At 44.6% G+C, this 25,422-nt stretch overlaps 1 protein-coding gene across 2 annotated transcripts in view; it reads right to left on the reverse strand.

Moving 5' to 3' along the window:
- Positions 1 to 25,422, reverse strand: part of MIA2 (MIA SH3 domain ER export factor 2) — a 2,742,135-nt gene that overhangs the window by 2,172,901 nt on the left and 543,812 nt on the right. For both annotated transcript variants that reach the window (XM_069637493.1, XM_069637494.1), the window contains exon 6: positions 15,374 to 15,474. In XM_069637493.1, coding sequence (XP_069493594.1) covers positions 15,374 to 15,474 — 101 coding nt within the window. The remainder of the gene's footprint in view (positions 1 to 15,373; positions 15,475 to 25,422) is intronic.

Genomic DNA, 25,422 nt, shown 5'->3' on the forward strand with positions numbered 1-25,422 from the left:
GTCAGGATGCGTTCCGAGGTCGAAAAAACAGCCCGTAAATCCAATGGAGACAAGGGGCGCGCGAAACCAAAGTCGAATAACAATGTCTGGAGTCAAGGAATAGGAGGAAATCCACATCACCACAAACGAACAGCGGCGAGATTACAACACTAATTAGAAGCGCCGTGCTTTGTGTCACGTGTGTTTTTATGCAACAGAGGGCGTGTCTGAGTCAGCTGATCAGGATACCGCCGCTCAGTCCTGCGATGTGGTTTCCCTGACAACCGCCAGCGCCGCCAGAATGGGGAAGCAAAAATGACACCCGCTCTCTTAGAAGTCGGGAACGCCGCGAGCCGAGGAGAGCGGTTCGGCGCCCATGTATAACAAGCGCTTGTGGTTTTTTACTTGTTCCACTGCTTTCCAAGTGTGTGGGGGTTTCACTGCTCTACAACTGTTTTAAGCTGGGTTCCTGTCTTGTCTGGAGGTTATGCAGAGTTGCCTACACTGTTTTCCCCCTTGTCTTGGACATGTGGGCTCCTTCGAAGGTCCTTATGTTACCAATTGTATTGTCTCGTATTTCATTCTTTCTTGGTTATATATGGGGTCTGGCTCTATGTTGACTTACTGTTCCCCCTCTCCGGCCCTTGCTTGTTCTGGGGAATGTGTTTCTTGCCGAGATTTGCCCCGCTGTGTCACGCGCCTCTCGGTCAGATTTCTCGCTGTTTGCTCTTCCTGGGAAGAATAGCTCAATATTCCAGATCAGTGAATATGGGTTTCTTTCTCTTAATCCCTGAAGATTCCGTCGTAAGGTGCCCCCCTTGTTTTGGGGTTCCCTTTAATTTCCTCTTGCCAGCCCTCTTTCTTCTTTCCCCCCTGTGATTATGATATCTGGGTCGGGGGAGGGGGTTTCTTTGTGTGCACTCGATTGTCTCCTCTGGTTGCTTTCCCGACTCCTGCACCTCTTATTTTAAAAGGTTGCACCCATCCTCCCATTTGCTGAAGCGTGTGTAACCGCTCTATACGTCTGTCCTATCTTATGTGCCACGTTGCTTTTCACACTGACGCTCTGTGTTCTGTAGTTTCTTCCCACGGAACACGGTGCCTTTTAGATCCGTGCTTGTTGCTATCAGCCTCATTGAGGGATCTCACCCCCTGTTTTGACAGTCCTGCCATAGTCTTATTTATGTGCTTAACTTGCCGACCGGCTTGTTTTATTCCACATTTGTGGGAATGTGCGCACGTGCGTCGTCTGGCTTATCCGATGTTCAAAGCTTTTATTTTGATTATGTAAACCGCTGGTCTCATCGCTCTTAATTGTGTGAGCGGCCCTGTGCGACAGCTGCTCTGGCTCTGCTGCTTACGCCCACTGAGATAAATCCTTTGCCTTTCCCCTTCAAGCAGTTCTGCAGCAAGCACTCCGGGGGCCAGGCAAGTATTCCTTACTTTCTTCTTCTTACACACCCGCTTGATCGCGATCGCCATCCAGTTATTGGTCTCTGTCCATGGTGTGTGCGTTCCTCTGTTACTTTCCCTGCACCTTTCGTAATAGGCTGCGTCGTTGGGCGTACGAGTCCGTGCTTCCACTGAGTGGCAAAATCGTAGGTTGCTCTCTTTTGAATTGTTGTTTCTCGAATGGAGGGGAATCAGGATTTTTATTTCATGTTGTGTTATTCACTGCTTCAGTTGCGGCCCGTTGCGGAGAGACACTCAAGCACGTCCTCCTCCGCCGACTGCCATCTTGGAATCCTCATTGCTCAATATGTTAACCACCTTCATTTGGCTTGGACAATTTTGGTTCTTTTGGAACTGCCTTGGTGGTTTTGATTTTCTTCTAGTTGTATTGCCCTCTCTGGTTGTTCGCTCCCACTCTGCTCGAAAATTCCACAATAACAAATCTGGTATGATTATACAGTTCTTAATTCGCCCTCTTAAATCATTGTGATTCACATTAGAAGTATACATTTGTTTTGTGTTAGTTCGATATTCAAAAGGTAACTTCTTCTGCTTTAACGCTACTTTGTTAATCTCAATTGTGAGATTCAATTGCCCGGACTTGGCAAGCGGCCGGTTACGGAGTGCTGCGAGGACACAATGGCCTTCATTACAACTCAGGCGTTAAGGGTTTAACGGCGCCGTCAGCGCCGTTAACCCTTAACGCCTGATTACAAGTGTCCCTTTGCGTGTTGGTGTTTAACGCCTACTTTGGAGCTAATTACGGCACCATAATTTACGGTGCCGTAATTAGCGCCTTCCCCATTCCCATTATGCCATATGGGGGCCAAAATGGGAATGGGGACGGGCAAATGGTGAATGGGGAATTACCGCCCCACTCACCTTGGAATGGGGCGGTAATTCCGCCATCCACCATGGCGGAATCGTAACCTTAGCGGCATGGACCATGTTGCTAATAGCACCATGGTCCTCCTCCAAGGTTGTAATGAGGGCCAATGTAACAGTGAACTCACCGGGTCTGGTGTGTGCATCCATTCGCCTCGTTGGCTCCAGGTCTTCTGCTTTGGTTTCCCTGCACCGCCCGACTCGCGTCTCTCAGTTTGAGAGCTCTCCCGGCTCCCACAGCAATGCGTTACTCCTCCGACTCCTGTGCTCAACTGAGAGTGAGAAAAGCTGCAAAATGGTATGCCTTCCGCTGCGCAACCTTTGCAACTGCAAACTTGAACCTCTGAGACCTGATCTGGACCAGCATCACTATTACACACAGTTGAGGTCCCGGCGTCTCTGCTCACATTTGCTTTCGGCTTCTGCTGCCTTGTGGAGAATACAAAACTGCTCCACCTGCTACTACTGCTGTCTCCGTCACCTTCTCTTCCTCCTGCTTTAATGGCCTGCACCTGAGGGGGTTTATTATGCCCCTCAGTCCTCCTCAGGTGTGGGTCATTCCTACAGATTGACTATGACATGCAGTCTTGTGCCTCTGAAATCCTCTTCCTCGTCTCAGTACTCAGTACTCAAGTTTGTGTTTTACAGTGAAAATTAACCTTATTAAGTTCACTATTCTACTCACATATATTACACATGGAATCTCATAATGGTTACACAATGTTTGTGATGTTGTTAAAGAATGGGATGTCTCAGGATTTAAATTGGTCGCACTTACAGTCTCCTCTTCCTTATTTCTCTGGGTCTTTTAAAAGCTCATATCTCTATAAATGTCAGTAACCCTTAACATTAACATTTCTAACACCTGACTTCACCCCCAGTTTGACAGTTAGACTGATAGAATAAAGGCTATTACATATTCTGGTATTAGAGATACTTCCTTCCGTGAGGAAGACAAATACTGGGGCTCATCCGATGAAGTCCTCTGATTCCGCTGGGGTCCCTTTCCTCCCAGTGATCCATCCGGTTAACACCACCCCCAGGGTCAGCTTCAGGAAGAGCCTGCCTTTCCGTGGCCACCTGTGAGGAGACTCTAGGTAGGGTCTTTGTGAGCACTCTGCAAGACAGGGATCCATTAGCAATGCTAAGACCAAAGTCAAGTCCCAGCCCAGCCCATGAAAAGGGTCGGGGGCAAATCATTTACTAGTCCTTTCAAAAATTGAAAGACCAGAGGCACTGTAAAGTAAGAGTCTTGGTTTGGTGTTTGTTTAAAAATGGAGAGTGCTGATAGACACCCTTTAGTCATAGCCACCTGAAGCACCTGCAACAGTAAATAAAAGAGAATTCTGTAGCGATGTTGCCTCCTAGAGGATCTACACCTTTAGCTGTGCACCAGCTGCAAAATGTCTACCATCAGCAGTGATAAATAGCCTTCATTGCTGGCCTTTTAGTCGAGAGAAACACCTCCATGACGTCCTCCTGGGTATTGCAATCTCTGTACCTCATCCTCTCAGTAGCCATGCATGGAGATTGGGAGTGCTGACATTCGGGTGAAGGATTTGACCCCCTTCTTGTGAGAGAAGGTCTACTCTAGTTGGAAGATGTCGTTGAGAGCAGATGGCCAAGTCCAGAAGATCTGGGTGCCACGTACTCCTGGCCCAGTTCAGAGCTATCAGGATCATGGTTGTGCCCAACCTCATGATGACATGTGGTATGACGGTAGTCAGTGGGAAGGCATATAGAAGTGGAAAGTTCCAGTCCACTATGAATGCATCCCCCATTCCCTCTCTTCACAGTGATAGTGAGCCTATGCCTTCTCTCTTGTTGAGGTAGTGCATGCCACTGTGTTATCGGTCATGATCAGAGCTGTTTTCCCCTGTATTGAGGGCAATAAGACCATCAGCGCCAGTCTGATCGCCCTCAACTCCAAAAAGTGTACGTGGAGTCTTGTTTCTGCTGGGGAGCAGAGTCTGCTCACCATGAGCACATTCATGTGCGACCATCAGCCCTTTAGTGAAGCATCATTCACTACTGTCACTTCCGGCTGAGGTTGCTAAAAGGTTCTCCTGCCATCAAGTTCTCCTTGTGGAACCACCACAGGAGGTCCTTATGAGAGCCTGGTTGTGACTTGTCAAAGGTCCGTCATGTTGACCGAGATCTGTGATCACTGAGATCTGAGAGCCCCCTGAAGTGATATCATGCTCAGTATGGCTTCTGGCACCAGAAAAATGTAGAATTCAATGAGGCCTGGCATCCGTAAAAAAAAAATCCAGTACCGGCAAAGTGTGAGCATTTTGGAATTTGGAGACCAACTGTTCAAAGCTCTGTCTTCGGGGGGAAAAGCCTTCCCAAGGAAGAGTTCAGGACTGCTCCAATAAACTGGAGCATTTGCGCAGGTGTCATTTGGGACTTCGTGAAGTTGAGGGAGAAGCCCAGTCTGTGTAGGAAGCAATTTATATCTCACTGATTTGCCTAATGTGATTTCAAATTGTGGTAATTTTCCTCCTAAGATTGGAGCGCATCAGGTGGCTTGACTAATGTATGCTGACGACACAGACTTGATTATTAGAACCCCCATTGGAATTCAACACTTGTTTTCAGCTCTTCACAAATATTCTAGGACAAACGGTTTGGAAATTAATAATGTAAAGACTAAGATAATGATTGTGGGGAATAAAAGGGAATATAGAGGTTTTAAATGGAAATTTGATAATGAAGAGTTTGAGGTGGTATTGGCCTATTAATATTTGGGGCTCTTTTGACTTCGGGTGCTTCTGTTGATAATTTTAAAAGACATGTCTGTTCCAAGCCTGTTACTAAATTGGGCAAGATAAAAAGCCTTGCTCGCACCTATGGAGGATTCTCAGTGGAGGGTATGCATCAAGCGTATAGTATTAGTATCATTCCTAGTGTATTATACAGCGTGGAATTGTGTACTGATAATGAATTTATATGGTTGAAACTTTTAGAGGGTAAAATGTGGCGAGGAACATTTGGTTTACCTCAGTTGTTGCCTTTGGAAGCCATCAGTTTAGAATTGGGCCTAGTTTCTCTTACCACCTCCATCAAGCTGAATCATAGTATACTTTTATATAAGATTTGAACTGATATGAGAGGGACTCAGCTTAGATGGTATTTTACGTATTATTTGCTTGTTAGGTGCTTATAGGGAGACAAGTAACCATCCTGTTGTCCAGGACCAAATTATTAAGCAAATTAGTTCAAGCATGTAGTGAACTGAATTTCATGCAGAAATTGACTGAAAATGGATCTTACAGCTAACCGTACGTTAACCAAGTTGGCTCTAAAGAAAAAGGGATACATCTGGGCCAGACCCCAAACATTTGGTTACTTGGAAAGATATCTCTGCCCTATTACACGAGGCAAATCCCTCCCGTATTTGTCCCCAGTTCCTTATCTGACCTTATTTAATGATAAAAGACTAAAATATTTTGGACTAACATTAACATTTAGGGCCTGATCACGACTTTGGCGGTTGTTAGGTAGAATTCTCTGGTAAGGCTAATTTCCCAAACCTAGTGAGTCCCCCAGCAGCTTTGCTGGATTTTTAGGGTTTATTTTTTTCTCCTGCTAAGAGTGAGACTCTTTTTCTCCCACTCTTAGACATGATTTGAGATATCCTTTGACTTTGTAATTTGTTTAATGGGCTATGGGGCCTTTTGCTCCATAGGGTTTCATGTATTTTTGGTAAGTGTGTTACACAGCACCCTCAGTGCAGTAACACAGGGGTGTCATAGTGACCCCCAAACATAGACTCCATACCCTGGGACTTACTACTGTCTCTCAGGGCATGTAAAGTCACCACTGACTTTACTAGTCTTAAATTGTGAAAAGAACCAGTACAAACCATCATATTGTGTAAGTACTGGTAGGGGTAATTAGATTGCCCCTGGGTCTGTTTTTCGAGGGGGCACTGTGCAGTACCCCGTCGTCGAGTTCTGGCTGGTGGCAGTGGTTACCACGTGAAATATTCCACCGGAATATTTCCTATGGGATTTTCCCATTCATTTTAAACGCACCACTATTTTGGCGCAATGTTAAAGATACCGCCGGGTTATTTATTTAATATTTATTCCCCGGTTGGGTCTTTTTGCCAGGACTCGGTTTTAAAATGGCGTTTGTGTTCGCCTCTGTAACTCCAACCCAAGTCGAGCCCTTTGTTCCACTTTTTGGCGGGCTTCTGCACAGAAGCCTCCAAAAGTGCTACCACTCTGGGTCTACATGATGTGTGGGAGGGGGGTTTAGGCACCCTGGGCTGAGTTGCCTCGGCAACCCAAATCGCACTCTTGTATGATTGGCCCAGTGGTGAGCCGCCCGGCTCACCACTTAGCATGTTTGAGTGACAGCTAGGACTGATGAATGGGGGTTTTCTGCATAAAAGCAGGGCTTTGGGGACTGGAACTTCAGAAGTCGCCACAGGACCAAAGAATCCAAAGAGGGAGAAGCTGAGCCGACCTGCAACGACGACACCACCGGTGGAGTCCTGCTGAACCGTCTCACCACTTCCCAACGACAGAGAAGATCTTCATCCCGGAGAGTCTTCTTCCTCTGAACTAGTGGGGATAACCAGTTCGCCCTCTTTTCACCTTCCTGGATCGTCTCCTGGTCGAATCGCCCTTGCCAAGCACCCCGGCGGCCGGATAGCCACGCTTCACAACTACCGCAAATAAAAGGGTAGTACCTTTTAACCGGGAGACTCAGCGGCTGGTTTCTTCCCTGGCAGTGCAACAACCTCCAGCTTTCCTCCTCGTCGGCATCCTCTCTTCCCCTGGACGAAGCACTGACTTGCACCTGCTGCCAGGAACAACTGCCCCCGCTGGAGCTTTCTCACCATTTCAGGTAATGGGTCCCGCCTGGTCTCCCTTGCAACAGCCTGTTCAAGGTGTCCCGTAAATCCTTGACTCTCTATCCTGGGGTGACTTGGGACCTGCTAACTAACTTTTTCTGAACTGATCCAACCCTTTTTGAACTATCTGCAAAGACTTTTTAAAATACTATTCAACTGTGTGATCTTGGACACATTCTGCCTTGCTCTCTCCAAGAGTGGGCCAGGCCTATGAACTTTCTTGCTCTAACAGTAGACTCTGCCTTTCTGACTTGCTGTGGTTCTTTTTAAAGTGTTGGTATTGTGTACTTTCCTAATTCTGCCTTTTTCCTTCCCTTTTTAACCAACGTATTGGAGTGCCATCTTAGGTTAAGCGCTCACCTCTGTCTGTAAATAAGTGGTGTTTTAACTAAGACTTGTTCAATAAGTAATCAGGGATGTATATATATTGATAGTGACAGTGTTTGAACTTGCTTGCCGTATTAGTGTTAGTGTATTTTTCAAGTGTGTTTTTAAATAAATAATTATATACTTTTATACCAAAGCTCTGGTCGGTGTTTGCTTGTGTTACTGTATCTCTGTACCTATTTTGTATACTCTATATACTGTCTAACTCTTCTTGAGAGAAGTTTGACTGCTCAGCCACAGCTACCAGGTAAATCTGGGTGGTACAGACTGCTACCAATTGGGTTTACTGCCAACACCTGTAGTCCTAAGCCTTTTGCAGTGGTCCCTAAGGGAACTGCACAGGTTTCTGCCTAACACTGGTGGCAGCGGTGGGATTTATATTGAGTATACATTTTAGTGTGCTTATAGATACCTTAATACAACTAACCACAAAGCTTAGCACTAAAAAGTTTATTTTCTAACCTGTCAACTATGGAAAGTTATAGTCAAGAGTCCCTTGCTACAAAAACTGCTGATTGTTTAAGCATTCTCGGTAAGCATAAGAATCTCCTGACTAAAGGCAAGAAAATGGAGCTAATAGAAAGGTTGTTAGCAAACCAAAGTCTGGATGGTGGTTCAGAGGAACCTACCACTCCAGCAAATGTAGATAACAGTAATGATATTGATATTGATCCAAGTACTGATAATCTTGAGTCAGAACCAGAAGAGGAGGGTGAGGATGATGTAGTTGTCCCCGCTTGGCCTCTACCTGCTCTGCCAGCTGTACCTACTGGACCTTTGCCAGGTCCCACATTTAGTCCTCAATATCTGGAACTAGAGAAAATTAAACTTGAATTGGAGTTTAAGAAACTTAATACTCAAGCAGAACAAATACACCAAGAACTGAATCAAGAACTAAGGCTCAGGGAAATGGAGCTCAAGCATGAGCTAGAGATGAAGAAACTGTCTGTTGAAAATGCTTCTCTCTCCGGATCCTCTAGGAGTTACAGTAAATGCCAGATTGGTCAGAGTAAGGTTGTCTACATTGGGCATGAGGTAGGAGGTGGTGAAATAAGGCCTTTGCTCAGTAAGATTGAAGCTGTGCAAAATTGGACAACACCTACTACTCAAACCCAGGTGAGAGCCCTCCTAGCCCTCACTGGGTATTACAGGAATTTCATACAGAACTATGGGACCATAGCTTCTCCACTGAATGTAATCTCCTATCCAGAATTCCCTAAGAAGGTCAAATGGAATGAGGAGTGCAATCAGGCCTTTGAAAACCTGAAGAAAGTCTTTGCCAAGAACCAGTAATGAGAGCTCCTGACTATCACCAAACTTTCATTGTGCAGACAGATGCTTCTAATGTAGGTATAGGTGCAGTCCTTAGCCAACTGGATGAGAAAGGTAGGGAGCACCCCATTTGCTTCATCAGCAGAAATCTGAAGGATCCTGAGACAAGCTGGGCAACAATTGAAAGACAATGTTTTGCTATTGTGTGGGCACTGAAGAAGTTTAGGCCATACTTGTATGGTTCTACCTTTGTCATTCAGACTGACCACCAACCCTTCAGATGGTTGATGCAAATGAAGGGGGAAAACCCAAAACTATTGAGATGGTCAATCTGCCTTCAAGGGTTTGATTTCACCATTGAGCACAGGTCAGAGTGTCACTACCAAAATGCTGATGGTCTCTCTAGGATGTATGTCATCGTCTAGAGGTATGAGATTCATCCAGGAGTGGATTAAATCCCCCTGTCATTTAGTCTGGGGGGAGGGATGAGTGTTAGGGAGAATTCTCTGGTAAGGCTAATTTCCCAAACCTAGTGAGTCCCCCAGCAGCTTTGCTGGATTTTTGGGGTTTATTTTTTTCTCCTGCTAAGAGTGAGACTCTTTTCTCCCACTCCTAGACATGATTTGAGATATCCTTTGACTTTGTAATGTGTTTAATGGGCTATGGGGTCTTTTGCTCCATAGGTTTTCATGTATCTTTGGTAAGTGTGTTACACAGCACCCTCAGTGCAGTAACACAGGGGTGTCATAGTGACCCCCAAACATAGACTCCATACCCTGGGACTGACTACTGTCTCCCAGGGCATGTAAAGTCACCATTGACTTTACTAGTCTTAAATTGTGAACAGAACCAGTACAAACCATCATATTGTGGAAGTACTGGTAGGGGTAATTAGATTGCCCCTGGGTCTGTTTTTCGATGGGGCACTGTGCAGTCCCCCCTCGTCGAGTTCTGGCTGGTCGCAGTGGTTACCACGCAAAATATTCCACCAGAATATTTCCTATGGGATTTTCCCATTCATTTTAAACGCACCACTTTTTTGGTGCAATGTTAAAGATACCGCCGGGTTATTTATTTAATATTTATTCTCCGGTTGGGTCTTTTTGCCGGGACTCAGTTTTAAAATGGCGTTTGTGTTCACCTCTGTAACTCCAACCCAAGTCGAGCCCTTTTTTACACTTTTTGGCGGGCTTCTGCACAGAAGCCTCCAAAAGTGGTGCCACTCTGTCTGGGTCTACAGGATGTGTGGAGGGGGGTTTAGGCACCGGGGCTGAGTTGCCTCGGCAACCCAAGTCGCACTCTTGTATGATTGGCCCAGTGGTGAGCCGCCCGGCTCACCACTTAGCATGTTTCAGTGACAGCTAGGACTGATGAATGGGGGTTTTCTGCATAAAAGCAGGGCTTTGGGGACTGGAACTTCAGAAGTCGCCACAGGACCAAAGAATCCGAAGAGGGAGAAGCTGAGCTGACCTGCAACGACGACACCACCGGTGGAGCCCTGCTGAACCGTCTAACCACTTCCCAACGACAGAGAAGATCTTCATCCCGGAAAGTCTTCTTCCTCTGAACTGGTGGGGATAACCAGTTTGCCCTCTTTTCACCTTCCTGGATCGTCTCGTGGTCGAATTGCCCGTGCCAAGCACCGCGGCGGCCGGATAGCCACGCTTCACCACTACCGCGAATAAAAGGGTAGTAGTACCTTTTATCCGTGAGACTGGCGGCTGGTTTCTTCCCTGGCAGTGCAACGACCTCCAGCTTTCCTCCACGTCGAGATCCTCTCTTCCCCTGGACGAAGCACCGACTTGCACCCGCTGCCAGGAACAACTGCCCCCGCTGGAACTTTCTCACCATTTCAGGTACTGGGTCCCGCCTGGTCCCCCTTGCAACAGACTGTTCAAGGTGTCCCGTAAATCCTTGACTCTCTATCCTGGGGTGACCTGGGACCTGCTAACTAACTTTTTCTGAACTGATCCAACCCTTTTTGAACTATCTGCAAAGACTTTTTAAAGTACTATTCAACTGTGTGATCTTGGACACATTCCGCCTTGCTCTCTCCAAGAGTGGGCCTGGCCTATGAACTTTCTTGCTCTAACAGTAGACTCTGCCTTTCTGACTTGCTGTGGTTCTTTTTTAAGTGTTGGTATTGTGTACTTTCCTAATTCTGCCTTTTTCCCTCCCTTTTTAACCAGTTTATTGGAGTGCCATCTTAGGTTAAGCGCTCACCTCGGTCTGCAAATAAGTGGTGTTTTAACTAAGACTTATTCAATAAGTAATCAGGGATGTATATATATTGATAGTGACAGTGTTTGAACTTGTTTGCCATATTAGTGTATTTTTCAAGTGTGTTTTTAAATAAATAATTATATACTTTTATACCAAAGCTCTGGTCAGTGTTTGCTTGTGTTACTGTATCTCTGTACCTATTTTGTATACTCTATATACTGTCTAACTCTTCTTGAGAGAAGTCTGACTGCCCAGCCACAGTCCTAAGCCTTTTGCAGTGGTCCCTAAGGGAACTGCACAGGTTTCTGCCTAATAGCACCGGATCACAAGTTTGGCTGTAATGTAATTCCCCATTCCCCATTGAGTCCATTCGGGAATGGCCTATGCATTTCGGGTATGAACCCTTCCTCAGGGCCTGTGATTACACCTTTTCCTAAGGTATTACATTTCAAATATCATAGCATAATTAACATTGCATCACAAATCAAACTGAAAAATCATCAGTTCCCAAAACATCAATGAAACATATATTGACCAGATCATCAAAAGTTATTGCCCCATTCCCTACTGGGCTCAATGGGGAAAATGTGCGCTCTTACCGCCGGCAGATTTCCCGCCGGCGGTAATAGCACACATTTTCAGCGGATTTCCCCCCAGCCAAGAGCTGGGGCGAAATCCGCCAAAGTCCTGATTTGGCAGACCCTTAAATCCGGCGGTAATAGTGCGACCGCCGGATTTAAGGTTACTGCCAAAGTCGTGATGAGGCCCTTAATGTTTTGCCTGTGTTGGCAGTAATGGGACCTTGGATGCATATCCCACAATCTGAACGTGCATGGGAAGCAGAATTGGGCGCTTTTAGACATGTACTCACGCAGTGTGAAGCCTTGGCAAGGTCATTATAAAGGGATATGGATCCTTTGTGTCCTCGACCGAGCTTATTTTAATTTGTGGACTCTGGTGAAAGCTATCTAACAGATAATCGTTTTATTATAATTGGACTGATAAATTGGATTGATTTGTGAATTTGCTGCGGCATGATTATACATGACTTTGGGCCTCATTCCGAGTATGGCTTTTAGTGGCATGGCTATCCCCATACCGGTTACCGGGTTCCTGGAATGGAGAAATACTAGGCCATTCCGACCTTGGAGGGCCCGGTATTCCCCCATTCCAGGAACCCGGTACATCCCCATTCCCATTTGAGGCCTTATAGGGCTCAATGGGAATGGGGAGGATGCTAACAACGGGCCCGTTAATGATGGGCCCGTTGTTAGCATCCTCGTCTGCTAGCGGGTCCCGCTAAGGACGCCTGTTTTTACCAGGCGTCCTTAGCGGGACCCGTGAACAGACCTCGTAATGGGGCGGTAAAGGGTTAACAGTGCCGGCAGCTCTACTGGCGCCGTTAACCCTCTACCGTATTCCTCGTAATGAGGCCCTTTTTGCTTTATGTATCTTTTTCTTCTTTGATAAGGTTTCTTTCAAAAAAAATTGTTTCAGGGACAAGGATCCAAGAGCAGGGATGTGGTCCACTGACCAAGAGCCCCACAGGCCCCAAGCCAAGAGCCAATCAGTGATGTGTTGGCAATCCCACAAATCTGCATCCCTCAGGCAAAGACCAAGGTTATTCATCAGGTTTTCAAGCAGAATTGGAAGGATCTCATGAGTGAATTGTTGTAGGACATTCTCTATGATTTATGACAAAGACATTCTGGTACTAACGCTTTAATATTGTGGTGACCAAAATAAACCTTTTTTGTAATCAAGACCTCTTGTGTCTCATCCTCATTTTGCATCCCATCCCGTTACCTTGTCGGATGAATCTTATGGATCCCTCAGTGAACCCCTGCCTAAAGTCTCCTCCCAGGGAAAGACAGAAGCTTCCTGATCCTGACTTTGGGGTGGTGTTCTTTGGGCGGATCACCTGGGAAGACAAAAGGCTCAGGGAGGTGGGAGGAATCCATGGGATGAAACGCAGTATTTGCCTTCTTTTGAAGGAGACATGTTACGACTCCCACAATATATAATGGCTTGCTGCCACAATAATGCATTTGTTTCACAGGTTAACCATCTTAATGTGGGTGGAGTTAGTCAGAAACCCTGTAAGAATACAATTGACATCTTCCACAAACTCAGGAAACTCAGACAGTTAAAAGATCACCTAACTCCCAAAGGTGTAATGGAAGGAAGTTTATAAATGTTAACAACATTCCATCTAAAGATCTGTATTACGCCTTTCCAAAAAGTCTAAAGATGAACCCCTTTGATATTCCTTAAAAAAAGTTAGAAAAACAAAACTTTGTCACAGGGGACTTCCAAGTCCCATAATTCCCTCAGTACTGAGACAAGGAAGTGGGATATAAACGGACAGAACTGTAGGAGTGATCAGCTAATTAACCTAGATGACCCACACCTGAGGGAGACTGAGAGGCTTACCCCTCAGTTGCAGGTCATAGAGAAGAAGCAAGAGGAGAAGAAGCCGGAGGAAAGGAAGCAGGAGAGGAAGAGGCAGTGCTGACCATATTTGCTGCTGGAGGTGCAACTGGAGGAGCGAGAAGACGCCAGGACCACTATGGGTCCTGGGAGGGTTTGTTTTTTCCAATCATCCTGAGTGCAGAGGTCGTGCAGCGGGAAACGTGAAAGAGAAATGCTTTCCCATTCCCAAAGCGTTGTGCAGAGATTTCGCAGCAGGAAGCAGAAGAGGTGAAGGAAGCAGGGAGATCTCTGGTGACAGGGTTGCACCAGAGACTCTCAGGAGCATCGAAGGCTCTGCGTTAACGTGGTGGCAGGAAAGGGGTTTGTTCGCCGTGCTGAGACGAGCCACAGTCACTGAGGTCCTACGAGCAGCATGCAGAGCAAAGAAAAGTGACTTTCCCGGTAGGTTCACTGACTGAGAGTGACCCGGAGTGTTCTGTGTTGTCCGCGTTGTTCCCAGCGGGCAGGTTCATTCGCATATGAGCATAAGAGGTATTGTTGAAGACCGAACTGTCAGAAAGCACCGAAAGTGGTGTGTAAGGAAACAAAGTAATTATAAAATCATGTTTGTGAGGCAAGCACAACAACCTGGTGGGGGACTCCTACTAAAAACTATATTGTACAGCCAATACTCAAGCCAAGAGAGAGTGAAATCTGAGCAATACCAATTCAATAAGCATTGCCAAAAGCCAGAGGGGATTGGTAAAAAGTACACAGATGATAAGATTGGCTATTTGTGCTTTGAGAAATCTAGAACTCTGCCTGATCTAAGTTCACAGTATCAAAGACAAGGCAGAAGTAGAATAAGACTTTGTCATTGCCACTATTTGGCTGTCATTACACAAGAGGGAAGAAAAGTGGCAAATAGGCTACCCTTCTGAAGAGGGTTATCCAGAGGGAGTAGAGCAGAATTGGCCAGGAATCCTGAAGAGTACTAATGTGGTTCCTTGTTTTCCCATAACTTGATGAAAGTCTGAGGCTGGGGAAGACTCTTGAAGTTATTGTTATTCTAAGTTGGAAGTTATCATTTAAGCACTTTTATGTTCTTGTTGTTGAAGAAGTAGACAGACAGGCGAGTATACCCTTAGGGCAAGAAGTTATTGCCTTGGGAGATAATAAGCCAGGTAGTAGAAGGTACAGGTGCTGAAGAGTGGTACTACTAGAAAACAACATATGTTGAGTTGTGACATTTGGAGAAGAATTGTGAATGCTGGTTGAAGAAAAGTCACAATTCTTTCTGAAGCTAAAATTGTGATAAACCATCCTGACCAAGATGTTTGTTATTACTACAAATGAGAGACAATTCTTATTGCAGGAGGAGTGAGAAAGTATTACTTTCTTAAGACACTTTATTGAAGCAACAGAATTTTGTGAACTTGAGCACAAGAACTCAAGAACTGTATTGGAACTGTGTGTTGAACCGGATTTCCTTGTTTCCTTTGAACTGTGGAGAAAATCTTTATTTGGATCTGGCGAAGGGAAGTTCACCCAGGTCCTGACAAGAGACACTGATCATCTGGCAAACCAGGTTACATGTTATACATTGTTGTTGAACTGAATTGCCATACATTTCCTTTTTACTTTATTTGTTGTTTAAGTGTGAGGGTTAGATATCCCATTGTTACAGTGTATCCTTTAGTTTATTTTAGGCAGGGAAATCTTCTTCAGGGTAGGGATAGTGAGGTGTTTATCCAACCTAATTATTAAATAAAATGGCTGCAGTTGAAACCTCTTTACAAAGTTGTCCGCCTCACAATTCTGACCACTCACACTTGTTACACATTCTTTGAAGAAAGGTTTCTCCTATAGGTTACAAAACATGAAATTAATTCCTACCTTATCGCTACCAGCCACCAGTTTTGACCACATAAAGCTCACATGGCTGAGTATATCCTGAGGTTTCAAATGTTCCATTATCCCAAAGGTTGATTCATTTTCTGCTTAAAGAAAAAAGAAAAGTTGAAGGAAGCAGACCATGTTACAAATGTATCTTGTCCATAAAAGATTTAACTGTATTTAGTATTTGCTATAGATAGTTGCCTAAAACATGGCTCAATTTTAATCTTCGTTCAAAAAGACACATGGTTTTAGAAGTGGAATGACAGTTTGACACGTTGGTTGCATAGATGAATGGTGCATTTTCAGTTCACAATTTTAGGCTGATCGCGTTGTGCAGAAGTGATGCCAAAGTGCCGCCAGTAAAAAAAGCATTGGCAAAGACAATGGATTTTGATCATATGTAAAGTGCATCCTCAAATGTTCCAAAAATAGTCATGCCATTAATAAAGGACAGCAAAAGTGTCATTACCTTTACAAGTGATACCAAACCTTAAAGTAATTACCACAAAACAGAAACACATTAAAAAAAATATACATTGTTTGGTCAAGCCTCAGACATCTGGGACAGCAGAGGCAAACAACTGCAGCTAAAACACATGCAGAATGTTCATATTTCAGAAAACTACAATATCAGAAACACACAAAATGGAGGGTCGGGGGGGTAATAACACATCAGTAAATCGGAAGTGTATTCATTTGACATCATCTTTTGTGACGATTCATGGGCTCTCGTCATTGCTCGTCAAAAAATGGTTTGATGAACTGACCCACCAAAGTACCTGTGCACTCCTAGTGACAAAGACCTCACAACAAAATTCAAAACTAGTACCAGTAAAGATAAATAATCTCTTTATGTTGAATTTATTTAGTACAAAAATGTATTAATCAAAATAATGTATTAATCAAAAATAACGATCATACACGTTTTTAAACATAATTCCAAAAAATTAACCAAGTGAAAGGTTAAATAACAAGTATAACAATGTATAACAATGGTACAAATGAGATGTATCATCAGAGTGTTTGTATGTGTGTGTGTGATAAGCATGCAAATGCATATAACTGCACTGGATGGCCAATGATTGCAGAGATTCCGAAAGGTCTTTTTATCTGGAAAGTTGAATCTGCTATTGCACTGCGCATTTTGGTATATGTTCTCCCTTTGTCAGGTGTGGGACATCCTGTCTTCTTTAAAAGGAGGTGAAATCGAACACTCCTTGAAATATAACAATACAGCGTGGTCAAGCCGTGTCGACTGTCTTTACACGACTGTTGTGCAAAATGTTTCAAGTGTGTGTTCCAAATTATGAAACACCTAGTGACAGCGGTGGGCAAGTACAAAGCCCAGCGTCCGTATATGCAAATGTAAATGTGGCCTGGAATCATGTACCCTCTTGTCAAAAACATGTCAAAAAATGTGTAGAGGCAGACGCAGGAAAGAAAGCAGGAAGGCTGCTACTCAATAGTCCACCTGGGGGTGGCAGGAAGTGGGACCTCTCAGGGAGAGACTCCCCTCCTGGGGATGTCTCCCGATCCGTGAAGGCACTCCCAAACCCCTTTTCCCTTGGGACCAAGTCCCTGTCAAAAATCCCTGATAACTCTACTGTCTGCTATGGTAATGTCTCTTCAGTCTTTGATTCAACAATTAATATAACCCAGACGGGGGAGAGCCAAAGAAACATGCAGAGTAATAACAGGCTGCCTGACCATACTACTGAGAAGAGTTGGCCCCAAGGAAGCATAAGGATTGCAGCAACTACAGTAAAGAAATAAAGAGTGAGAAAGGACTGGCAAATAGAGAGAGCATTCAGAGTGAAGCCAGCCTAGCCTCAGAAGTTCGAACCTGGGAACACAAAGCTGCAGATACGCTGATCCCCGCTGGCAGGGACATCTAGGAATGGTCGGCAGAGCTCTGCGGTCGAGGCCAAGCTCCTGACCAGTGGAAGAAGGGAAGAAAAGCCATCAGCAGGGTGACCTTGGGGAGGTGGACCATGTGGTCCTGCATTTACCCCAGAGCCGTGTGGCACACGTTTCAGTTGAGCCACAAGGATGGAGCATGGAGTGGAGTGAAAAAACGCACAAAGCAGTGAAACAACGTGGGGCAGGCCATCACCACAGGAAGAACCAGCGACACAGTCCCGACACACAAAAGATAACAAGAGTAGCGGGAGACCTGATAGGGGCTTGGGGCAGCTCCAGAGTCAAGTTAGCTTTGGGAGTGATCTGGAGTGATCTCCCTCACCACCGTAGTGACATTCAGAGAACCAAGAGCCAAGAAAGCCTCACAAGTAATCTCCCTCATCACAGTAGTGACACCCCGAGAACTAAGAGTCAAGAAAGACTTGGGTAGTGATATCCAGAGAACTAGGAGTCAAGAAAGCCTCAGGAGTAATCTCCCTCGTCACAGTAGTGATACTGAGAGAACTAAGAGTCAGGAAAGACTTGGAAGTAATCGCCCTCATCACAGTAGTGATACCCTGAGAACCAAAAGCCAAGAAAGCCTTAGGAGTAATCAGGGATGTCATTTGGGTGTCACCATGGGTCACAGCTGCGACCAATGAGGTGTCCCTTCCCTTGCTACCCCTGTGGTCTCCCTTGCTACCCCTAAGTAACAATAAAAATAATAATTTAAAAATATATATTTTAATGGAAGCTCCTGGGCTGCGGCCAGTGCCATGTGGCTCTTTATTTCTGGAGTGGCTGGCTTTCATGTTCAGGCGTCTTAGAAAAACAGGGGCTTCCACAAGTGTAACACTTTCAGCAGTGACCCTAAATAAGAAAGAATAGGAATAACAAATAATTTGTCTTTCTGTAATTCTATACAATAATTGCTATGCTCATTAAAGGTTTATTTCAGGCACACTTCAGGGGGTGGGTCACTGATTTAGTCTGTTCTTAAACACCTCAAATTCACAATGCAGACAAAAACATCCAAAAAGCATTTAGAGCAGAATAAGCATCCATTTCAGACAATGTATTTTGCTTTTCGCAAGTTGCAGTTATAGCATGTTCTTTTCTGCCGTTGTCTCTGTTACGATCATCACAAGACATTCCATCTCGGTGTCTTCGGTCACTTGACAAAATCCTTCTGCCTAAAATCTTGTGTACAGTGTAGAAATGTGTGAGCATAGCAGATAAAGTGGCCCTTGACTTCATTGTGCCACAATTAATGCTTTTTTTTTTTGTAATGTGTCTATCTTTCCTATCTCCCTATCATGCTGTTCATGATGTTTGTTTGAATGTATGAGGTAACGATTGCCCAGAGTATGGGATGCCGTGTGAGTGCGCTGCTTTCCCTAGGCTACCCTACATTCTTTAATACACAGTTATGAACCCTCCAAGTGGTATGTATTTTGCCAACCTCTGAAGCCTGAAAAGTAGATCTACGCAGGCTTGACATATGGCCAACATTGCACCAGACCTGTAGATGAACTGGCCTGCTGTTAAATCTCAGTTACTAGTTTAGTGGTATCCATTACAGAGTGTAATTTGCTTTCTGGCTTTGAGAACATTCAGGCATGTAATTGCTCATTTTACTATAGCAGGTAAGATAGCTATAGCCGGTAAGATAGCTCAGTGAGTTGAACGCTCCCTGCTGCAATGTGTGTGATTTGCAGGTTCGAATCCCAGCAGGGCCAACTCAGCCTTTCATCCTTCTGAGGTTGATAAATGAGTACCAACACAGGTTGGGTGATATCGTATGTATATTTGTTCTATATAAAGTGCTTTAGCGTAAATGCTAAATAATAACTTATCATTTGGCCTTGGACGTCTGCTTGCATTCACAGTAATTTGGTAATAAGGACCTATACACACTGATATTAACGATGCATATGGTTATCCATTCTTTTATTAAATGTATATCACATTACAGTTAGATTGTATTTATATTTTATCGTAGTATACTTAGGAACAATGCTATGTGATGTCACTTCCTGTTTTGTCATGGGGGAAAGGTCAAGTTACATCACTTCCCGTAATGCCACTTCAGGGAGGGGCAAACTACATCACTTCCTGTGATGTCACCAGAGGTCAAGGGTTGAGTGGTGTCACTTCTGCTACCTCTGGCATTTTGGTGAAATGACGTCCATGGGAGTAATCTCCTTTATTAAAATACTGATATCCAGAGAAACGAGAGTCAAGAGTACATTGGGAGTAATCTGTAAGGAAGACATGGTATTAAAGTAAGACAGACACAAGTGATTACAGTTCAAGGGTGTTTATTGAACTTTATCAGGGTTGTGAAAAACACATATCTTAACCTAAAATAAGATGGGAGGAAGCTACGACCATCAAATAATAATAATACAGTCCTAGTGGAGTCTAGTAAAATAAAAAGAGCCTATACTATAAAGAAACTATTGCCAATTCTTACCGCTATGGCTATGCTACAAATAATGTGGGATAATTTTCACAAAAAGAAAGAAGTGTTCACAAAATAATAAGTCAGTATTCTGTCAGGCGACAACACTAAATGGACACTTGCAGCGGCCAAAATCCTAAAATTGACATTGGACAAAATTGCGGATCTTTAAATGTGACTGCAAGCTACACAAAAACACATAAGCCCTCTGCTTCTTTTTTGAAGTTCTAGATTTTTCTCTTTTCTGATTAATTCGGCAACTCTCCCAAGTTAACCTTATTAACAGTGTGGATTCAGTTTTCGTCTATTTGTCCTTCTGCAATTCAGCTACATAGAATAAGTCATACAAATTTAAAAGTTTTTTTTCTTTTCCTATCTTCTTCTACGTCTTGTAAAAGTCTTAATTGGCTATAAAACAAGTAAATAAAAAAAATAAGTCAGTATGTTTAGGCCGTTGGCCTCCCTTGCCCATATTTTTAGCACGGGACAAGGTGGGTCACTCGAGCACAGCACACTCTTTGGCTTCTTCGGCACAAGGTCACAGTTCTGTTTACCAACATCAGGGCCTCCTGTGCCCAAGTCTCTTTTATTCAAAGGCTACTGCCTTAGAGGGCATGATGTACCAGAAACAACAACAAAAAAAGTTCCTTTCCAAATATTCAAGTCGGGTGATTCACTCTTCACCGTGGATCCCCCTCAGCCGGGCCAGATCCTATTTTCACAATTAGCTTCTCTCATTCGGGTTCTGACCAACTTTATTCACAGGCATCCCTCAGTCGGGTTCAAATTTGCCACAGCAATATCTTCTCAGGTGTGTTACTCTTCACCTAGAATCCCCCTCTTCTGGGCTCAGACTCCTTTTCTACAATTAGACCGCCTCAGCCGGGCTCAGACCAATTTCAGTTTGCAGACAATCTAAGACTTTTGAATGTGCACAGGATTCAACTTAACCCACTGCAGTATCACTTCGATTTCACAGTTCAATCATTTTTACACGCTCAGGGGGGTACCAAACAGAGACCTTCGAGTGAGCACCCACATGGCGTCGGGCCACTCTGTATCTAGTACCTATTTCGGTTTCATAAAGTTCAATCGTATACAAGTTCTCTTTCTTCATACAATGTTGCTGCTTGCAACCTTGAGCATAACACAGTCCGGTTTGCTATCAGTTTCTCCAACTCACCGGTTGTGCTGAACGCACTGGCGTTGCTCTGTTGTCGCAGTCAAGGACACTGCCACGGTGGCAATTGCTTTTCCCCGCCTTGGCTATCAAGGCGGGAGGGCCCTGTGTACCTTTGACACACACTACACCAATCGGTAGCTTCAATTCCCAGTCTTATGTTTCTTTTCCTTGAGGTTTCTTGAAAATCGCAGTCCTTTGTTGAAAAGGGCAAGGGCAATTCCCTCGTCGTCGTCCTCTCTGGTCTCGCTCCCTTTCTCCTCGGTTTAAACTGGCAACTCAGAATTGCTGCTTCCTTGTGCATTTTGCCTTGCTCATAGTGTGCTTTCGCGCTCCCCCTTTTATCCGTGTGGGGAAGTGTGATGGAAGTCAGGTGTGTGTAATTATCAGTAATTGCCTGACTCTGCCTGACCCTTGCGTTGGGACATGTTAGGCATACAGCTCTGGGGTTAGTCCGTTGTCGCTTACGATTAACTGTTTGTGAGAATGTGTTTGTGTCAGGAAAGGGGGGTGAGTTTCTAGGTATCTTATCTGGTAGGATGGGGAAAAGGTGTTATAAGGAAGGGGATACTGCGTCTCACCCTTCGGTGTCCCACTTTTCTCCCCCATCCAGGTGATCCTCCTGCACTGGTCCCCCCCAGAAACTGGATCCAATATCAATGGCCATGTCCTGGCCCCCTGGATGACAGATTTCCTGGGACTAGCGGGTGAGACACCTTCAGGGTTCTCACATACCCTTCCTCTATGCGATGTAGCCACATCAGATTCACAGGGGAACCAGGAAAGGAAATCTACATTCCCTTGGTCTTTACCTTTTCGGTGTTCCAGTGAAACAGTAGGGTTGCAGGTCTAAGAACCATTGCATGACACAAGAGTTGGAGTCTTTTTGTTGGCTAATCCAAACTAGTGGTCCGTGACAAGTGTGAACTTTCTTCCCAAGTGGTAGTATCTGAGGTAGCTAATGGCCCATTTTATGACAAGTGCCTCTAATTCCAGCACAGAGTATTTTTTTTCACGTGGGTAAAGTTTGCAACTTGTAAACAAGATCGGATGTTCTTATCCATCGCAGACCTGTGATAGGGCTGCTCCTAACCCTGTAAGGGAGGTGTCTGTTTGCAACACAAACTCTTTTTGAGAAATCTACTACCTTAAGGATTGTGTTCTGGCATAGGGTTTGTTTTAAGTTGTAGTAACATATATCGTCCTCGTCAGTCCAATGAAGTTTCTGGGGTTCTGCGTTCTTAGGTTTGTCTGTCAGCCTAACTGTTCTATCCGAAATGTTCGGATAAACCAATGGTAATACCCGATTAACCATAGGAAGGCTCTGCGATCTCTTTTAGTTTTAGGTGTAGGGGTATCTAAGACATCTTCACTTTCTCATGTTGAGGTTGTACATTACCATCCCCTATAAAGAAGCCGAGGTATTTCACGGCTGACTGGGCCAGTCTGCATTTGGATGGATTGGCAGTTAAACCGGTCTCTTTGAGGGCTCTCATAATAGTAAAAAGATGGAAACAAACGGTGGTCCTCCCAGGTTTTACTATAAATGACAATATCGTCAATATAAACTACCCAGAAATCGTAGTAGGGCTGTAATATTTTGTCCATGAGTCGTTGGAAAGTGGCTGGAGTGCTGTGTAACCCAAAAGGGAGGACTTTGAACTGAAATAGTCCTATGGGCGTTGAGAAAGCTCTCTTTTCCTTATCAGGCCTATATACTGGGACCCGCCAGTACACTTTTGTTAAGTCTAGGGTGGATAAAAAAGTGGCGTTTCCGAGTTTATCAATTAGGTCATCCATGCGTGGCATGGGATAGGCATCGAAGATGGAAATGGCATTAACTTGATGGAAATCTATGCAAAACCTCCAGGAATGGTCAGGTTTGGTGACCAATATGATAGGAGAGGACCATGGGCTCGAAGAAGGTATGATAGTATTTGCTCTTAACATCTTATTTACTTCCTCAACCACTATCTTTTTACTGGCTTCCCAGAGTCTATACGGTTTTAGATTAACCACTATTCCCTTAGGTGTTCTAATATAGTGATAGGTGCCTTTTACTCTTCCTGGTTTTTCTGAGAACACATCGGGAAACAATGTGACTACATCTTTTAGATCTTCTTCTTGTTGATTAGATAGCTCTGGAGGAATTAATTCAAAGTTGTCTATTTCATCTGGAACCAAACAGGATAGTATTGTGGCATGGGTGGCTGACGGGTTCTGCTTCCACTCTTTTAAGAGATTTGCATGATATAGATGGACCTTCTGTTTCCTGTCCGGTTGGGCTACCTTATAAGTATAGGTTCCCATTTGTTCCAATATTTCATATGGCCCGTGCTACTTAAGAGACAAGCTTGTTTACCGAGGTGGGTAAGAGAACTTGTACTTTTTGTACTATGGAAAATGATCTTAAGCTCACTTTCTTGTCGTAAGTGGATTTTTGTTGCATCTGGGCTTTTTCCATATGGGTAGCGACTAGATCTCGAACAAGTCTCATATGCTCCCGTAACCTGGTAGCAGTTTGCGAGAGGAGAATGGGTGCCTCTTCTCGTTCTTCCCAGGTTTCCCAGAGCATGTCCAGGATATCGCTAGGTTCTCTGCCATAAAGTCATTCAAAAGGAGAGAATCCAGTAGAAGCCTGAGGGGTTTTCCTTACTGTAAATAGTGCCCAAGGGATCATTCGGTCCCAGTCCTTTCTGTCTTTATCTACCAACTTTCTTAGGATCAATGTAAGTGTTTTATTGAATCTTTCTACCAAACCATCTGTTTGAGGTTGGTATACAGAAGTTTGTAAGGTGGTAATATGGATTAGCTCTTTGACTTCAGCCATGAGCTTGCTCATAAAATTTGAAGCTTGATCTGTCAGTATTTCCTTAGGAAAGCCAACCCTGGAAAAATACAGTAGGAGTGTTTGAGAATTTGCTGGGTGGTATTATTCCACATAGGGAATGCCTCGAGTTACCTGGTTGCGTAGTCAACAATCACAAGGACATATTTGTTGCCCAGTCTAGATGTTTCTAGAGGCCCAATGATGACCATTCTGAATCTTGAAAACGGGACTTCTATGATTGGTAAGGGATTCAGAGGGGCAGGTAATGGGATGTGAGTGCTGTTTTTTTGACATATTTCGCACGTCTGAAGAAAGGTCTTTATATCAGCGTGGATACCTGGCCAGTGAAACTTCCCACTGATATGTGCCTGGGTTTTGGATTGTCCTAAGTGTCCCCCGGTTACATGGGAATGTGCAATCGCTAGTACAACCTTTCGGTTGGTTTTGTGGATTACTAATTGTGTTTTTTCTAAGCCTTCTGAAGACATTTCTTTTCTATATAGCAACCCCTGTTTTAAGAGGAAAAAAGCACTCCCCTTCTCTATACCTTCTCCTTCTGTAATAGCTTGTAAAAAAGCTTCAGGGAGGGCTGGGTCATTTCGCTGGGTGAAGGGTAGGTGTGGATAGATGGTAGGCTTGTCTCCCTTTTTCTCTTCAATGTTTGAAGGTTTATCAGCTTCCGCAAAGCCTAATGTACCTCTTTCTGTTTTGTCTGGTTCACTTTCTTTAAAATTAGGAAATAGAGCTTATTCCAGAATTCCTTGAGCAATTTGGTCCCCACAATGTACTTCAAATGGGATTTGACCATGATTCTGCAAGAGAATCTTTACATCTCCCTGGAAGTTGGGATCGATGACGCCTGCTAGAACGTCTATACCGAACTTCCAAGCTAGGCCAGATTTTGGGGCCAATCTTATGTAATACCCCAGAGGGGGTATTAAAACCAAATCTGTATGAATCATTCCTCTTTTCCCAGGGAGGATAATTGTCATGATCACTGCTTCCAAGGAGCTAGGACCAGCCCAACGTCCTTGGAAGCAGGCCCCTAACCTTCATCCTAGGCACCAGCCGGTCCCCACTGGGACCTTTTGGACCTTGTCCTGGCGCCGGTGGCACCAGGCTCATCAAAGTCACTGGTCCCGGCACTGGAAGCGCCGGGCTCATAATTTGTATGAAGATGCTTGGGTGGACTTACCTGCAGCAGACCATGCTGCTTACTTACCAGCCACATAGGAATCCTCTGTGAGCCGGGACTACTTTCTTACCTGGGTGGGGCAAGCTCCACTCCCTGGATACAACACTGGAACTCTTCTGGAACAGGAACTCTTTTCTTACCTAGGCGAGGCCGTGGAGGAAGACGCCTCATCACTCCAAGGCTATTTAAACCACACCCGATTGATGAAACGTGCTTCGCCTTATTCTGCATCTGCAGCAGAACGCTCACCGTGTCTGTTCCAGTTTTCTTCTTTCCGATCCTGAACCTGCAAGAACAAACGCTTACCATTCCTGTATCCAGTCTTCAGTAGCACCTGCAAAGACAAGAAACAAAAGGTTAACACGGCAACCTTCACGCGCAGCGCTTTCCTCACCTGATCCATCGGCAGCTACCATCTCTTCACGCTGCTCCTTCGCCTGTGAAGACAAAAGCATAGTTATTCCTGTGTGGAATTACT

This window comes from Ambystoma mexicanum, chromosome 14, assembly GCF_040938575.1.
Source record: "Ambystoma mexicanum isolate Mex_15411 chromosome 14, UKY_AmexF1_1, whole genome shotgun sequence".
Lineage (NCBI taxonomy): Eukaryota > Metazoa > Chordata > Amphibia > Caudata > Ambystomatidae > Ambystoma > Ambystoma mexicanum.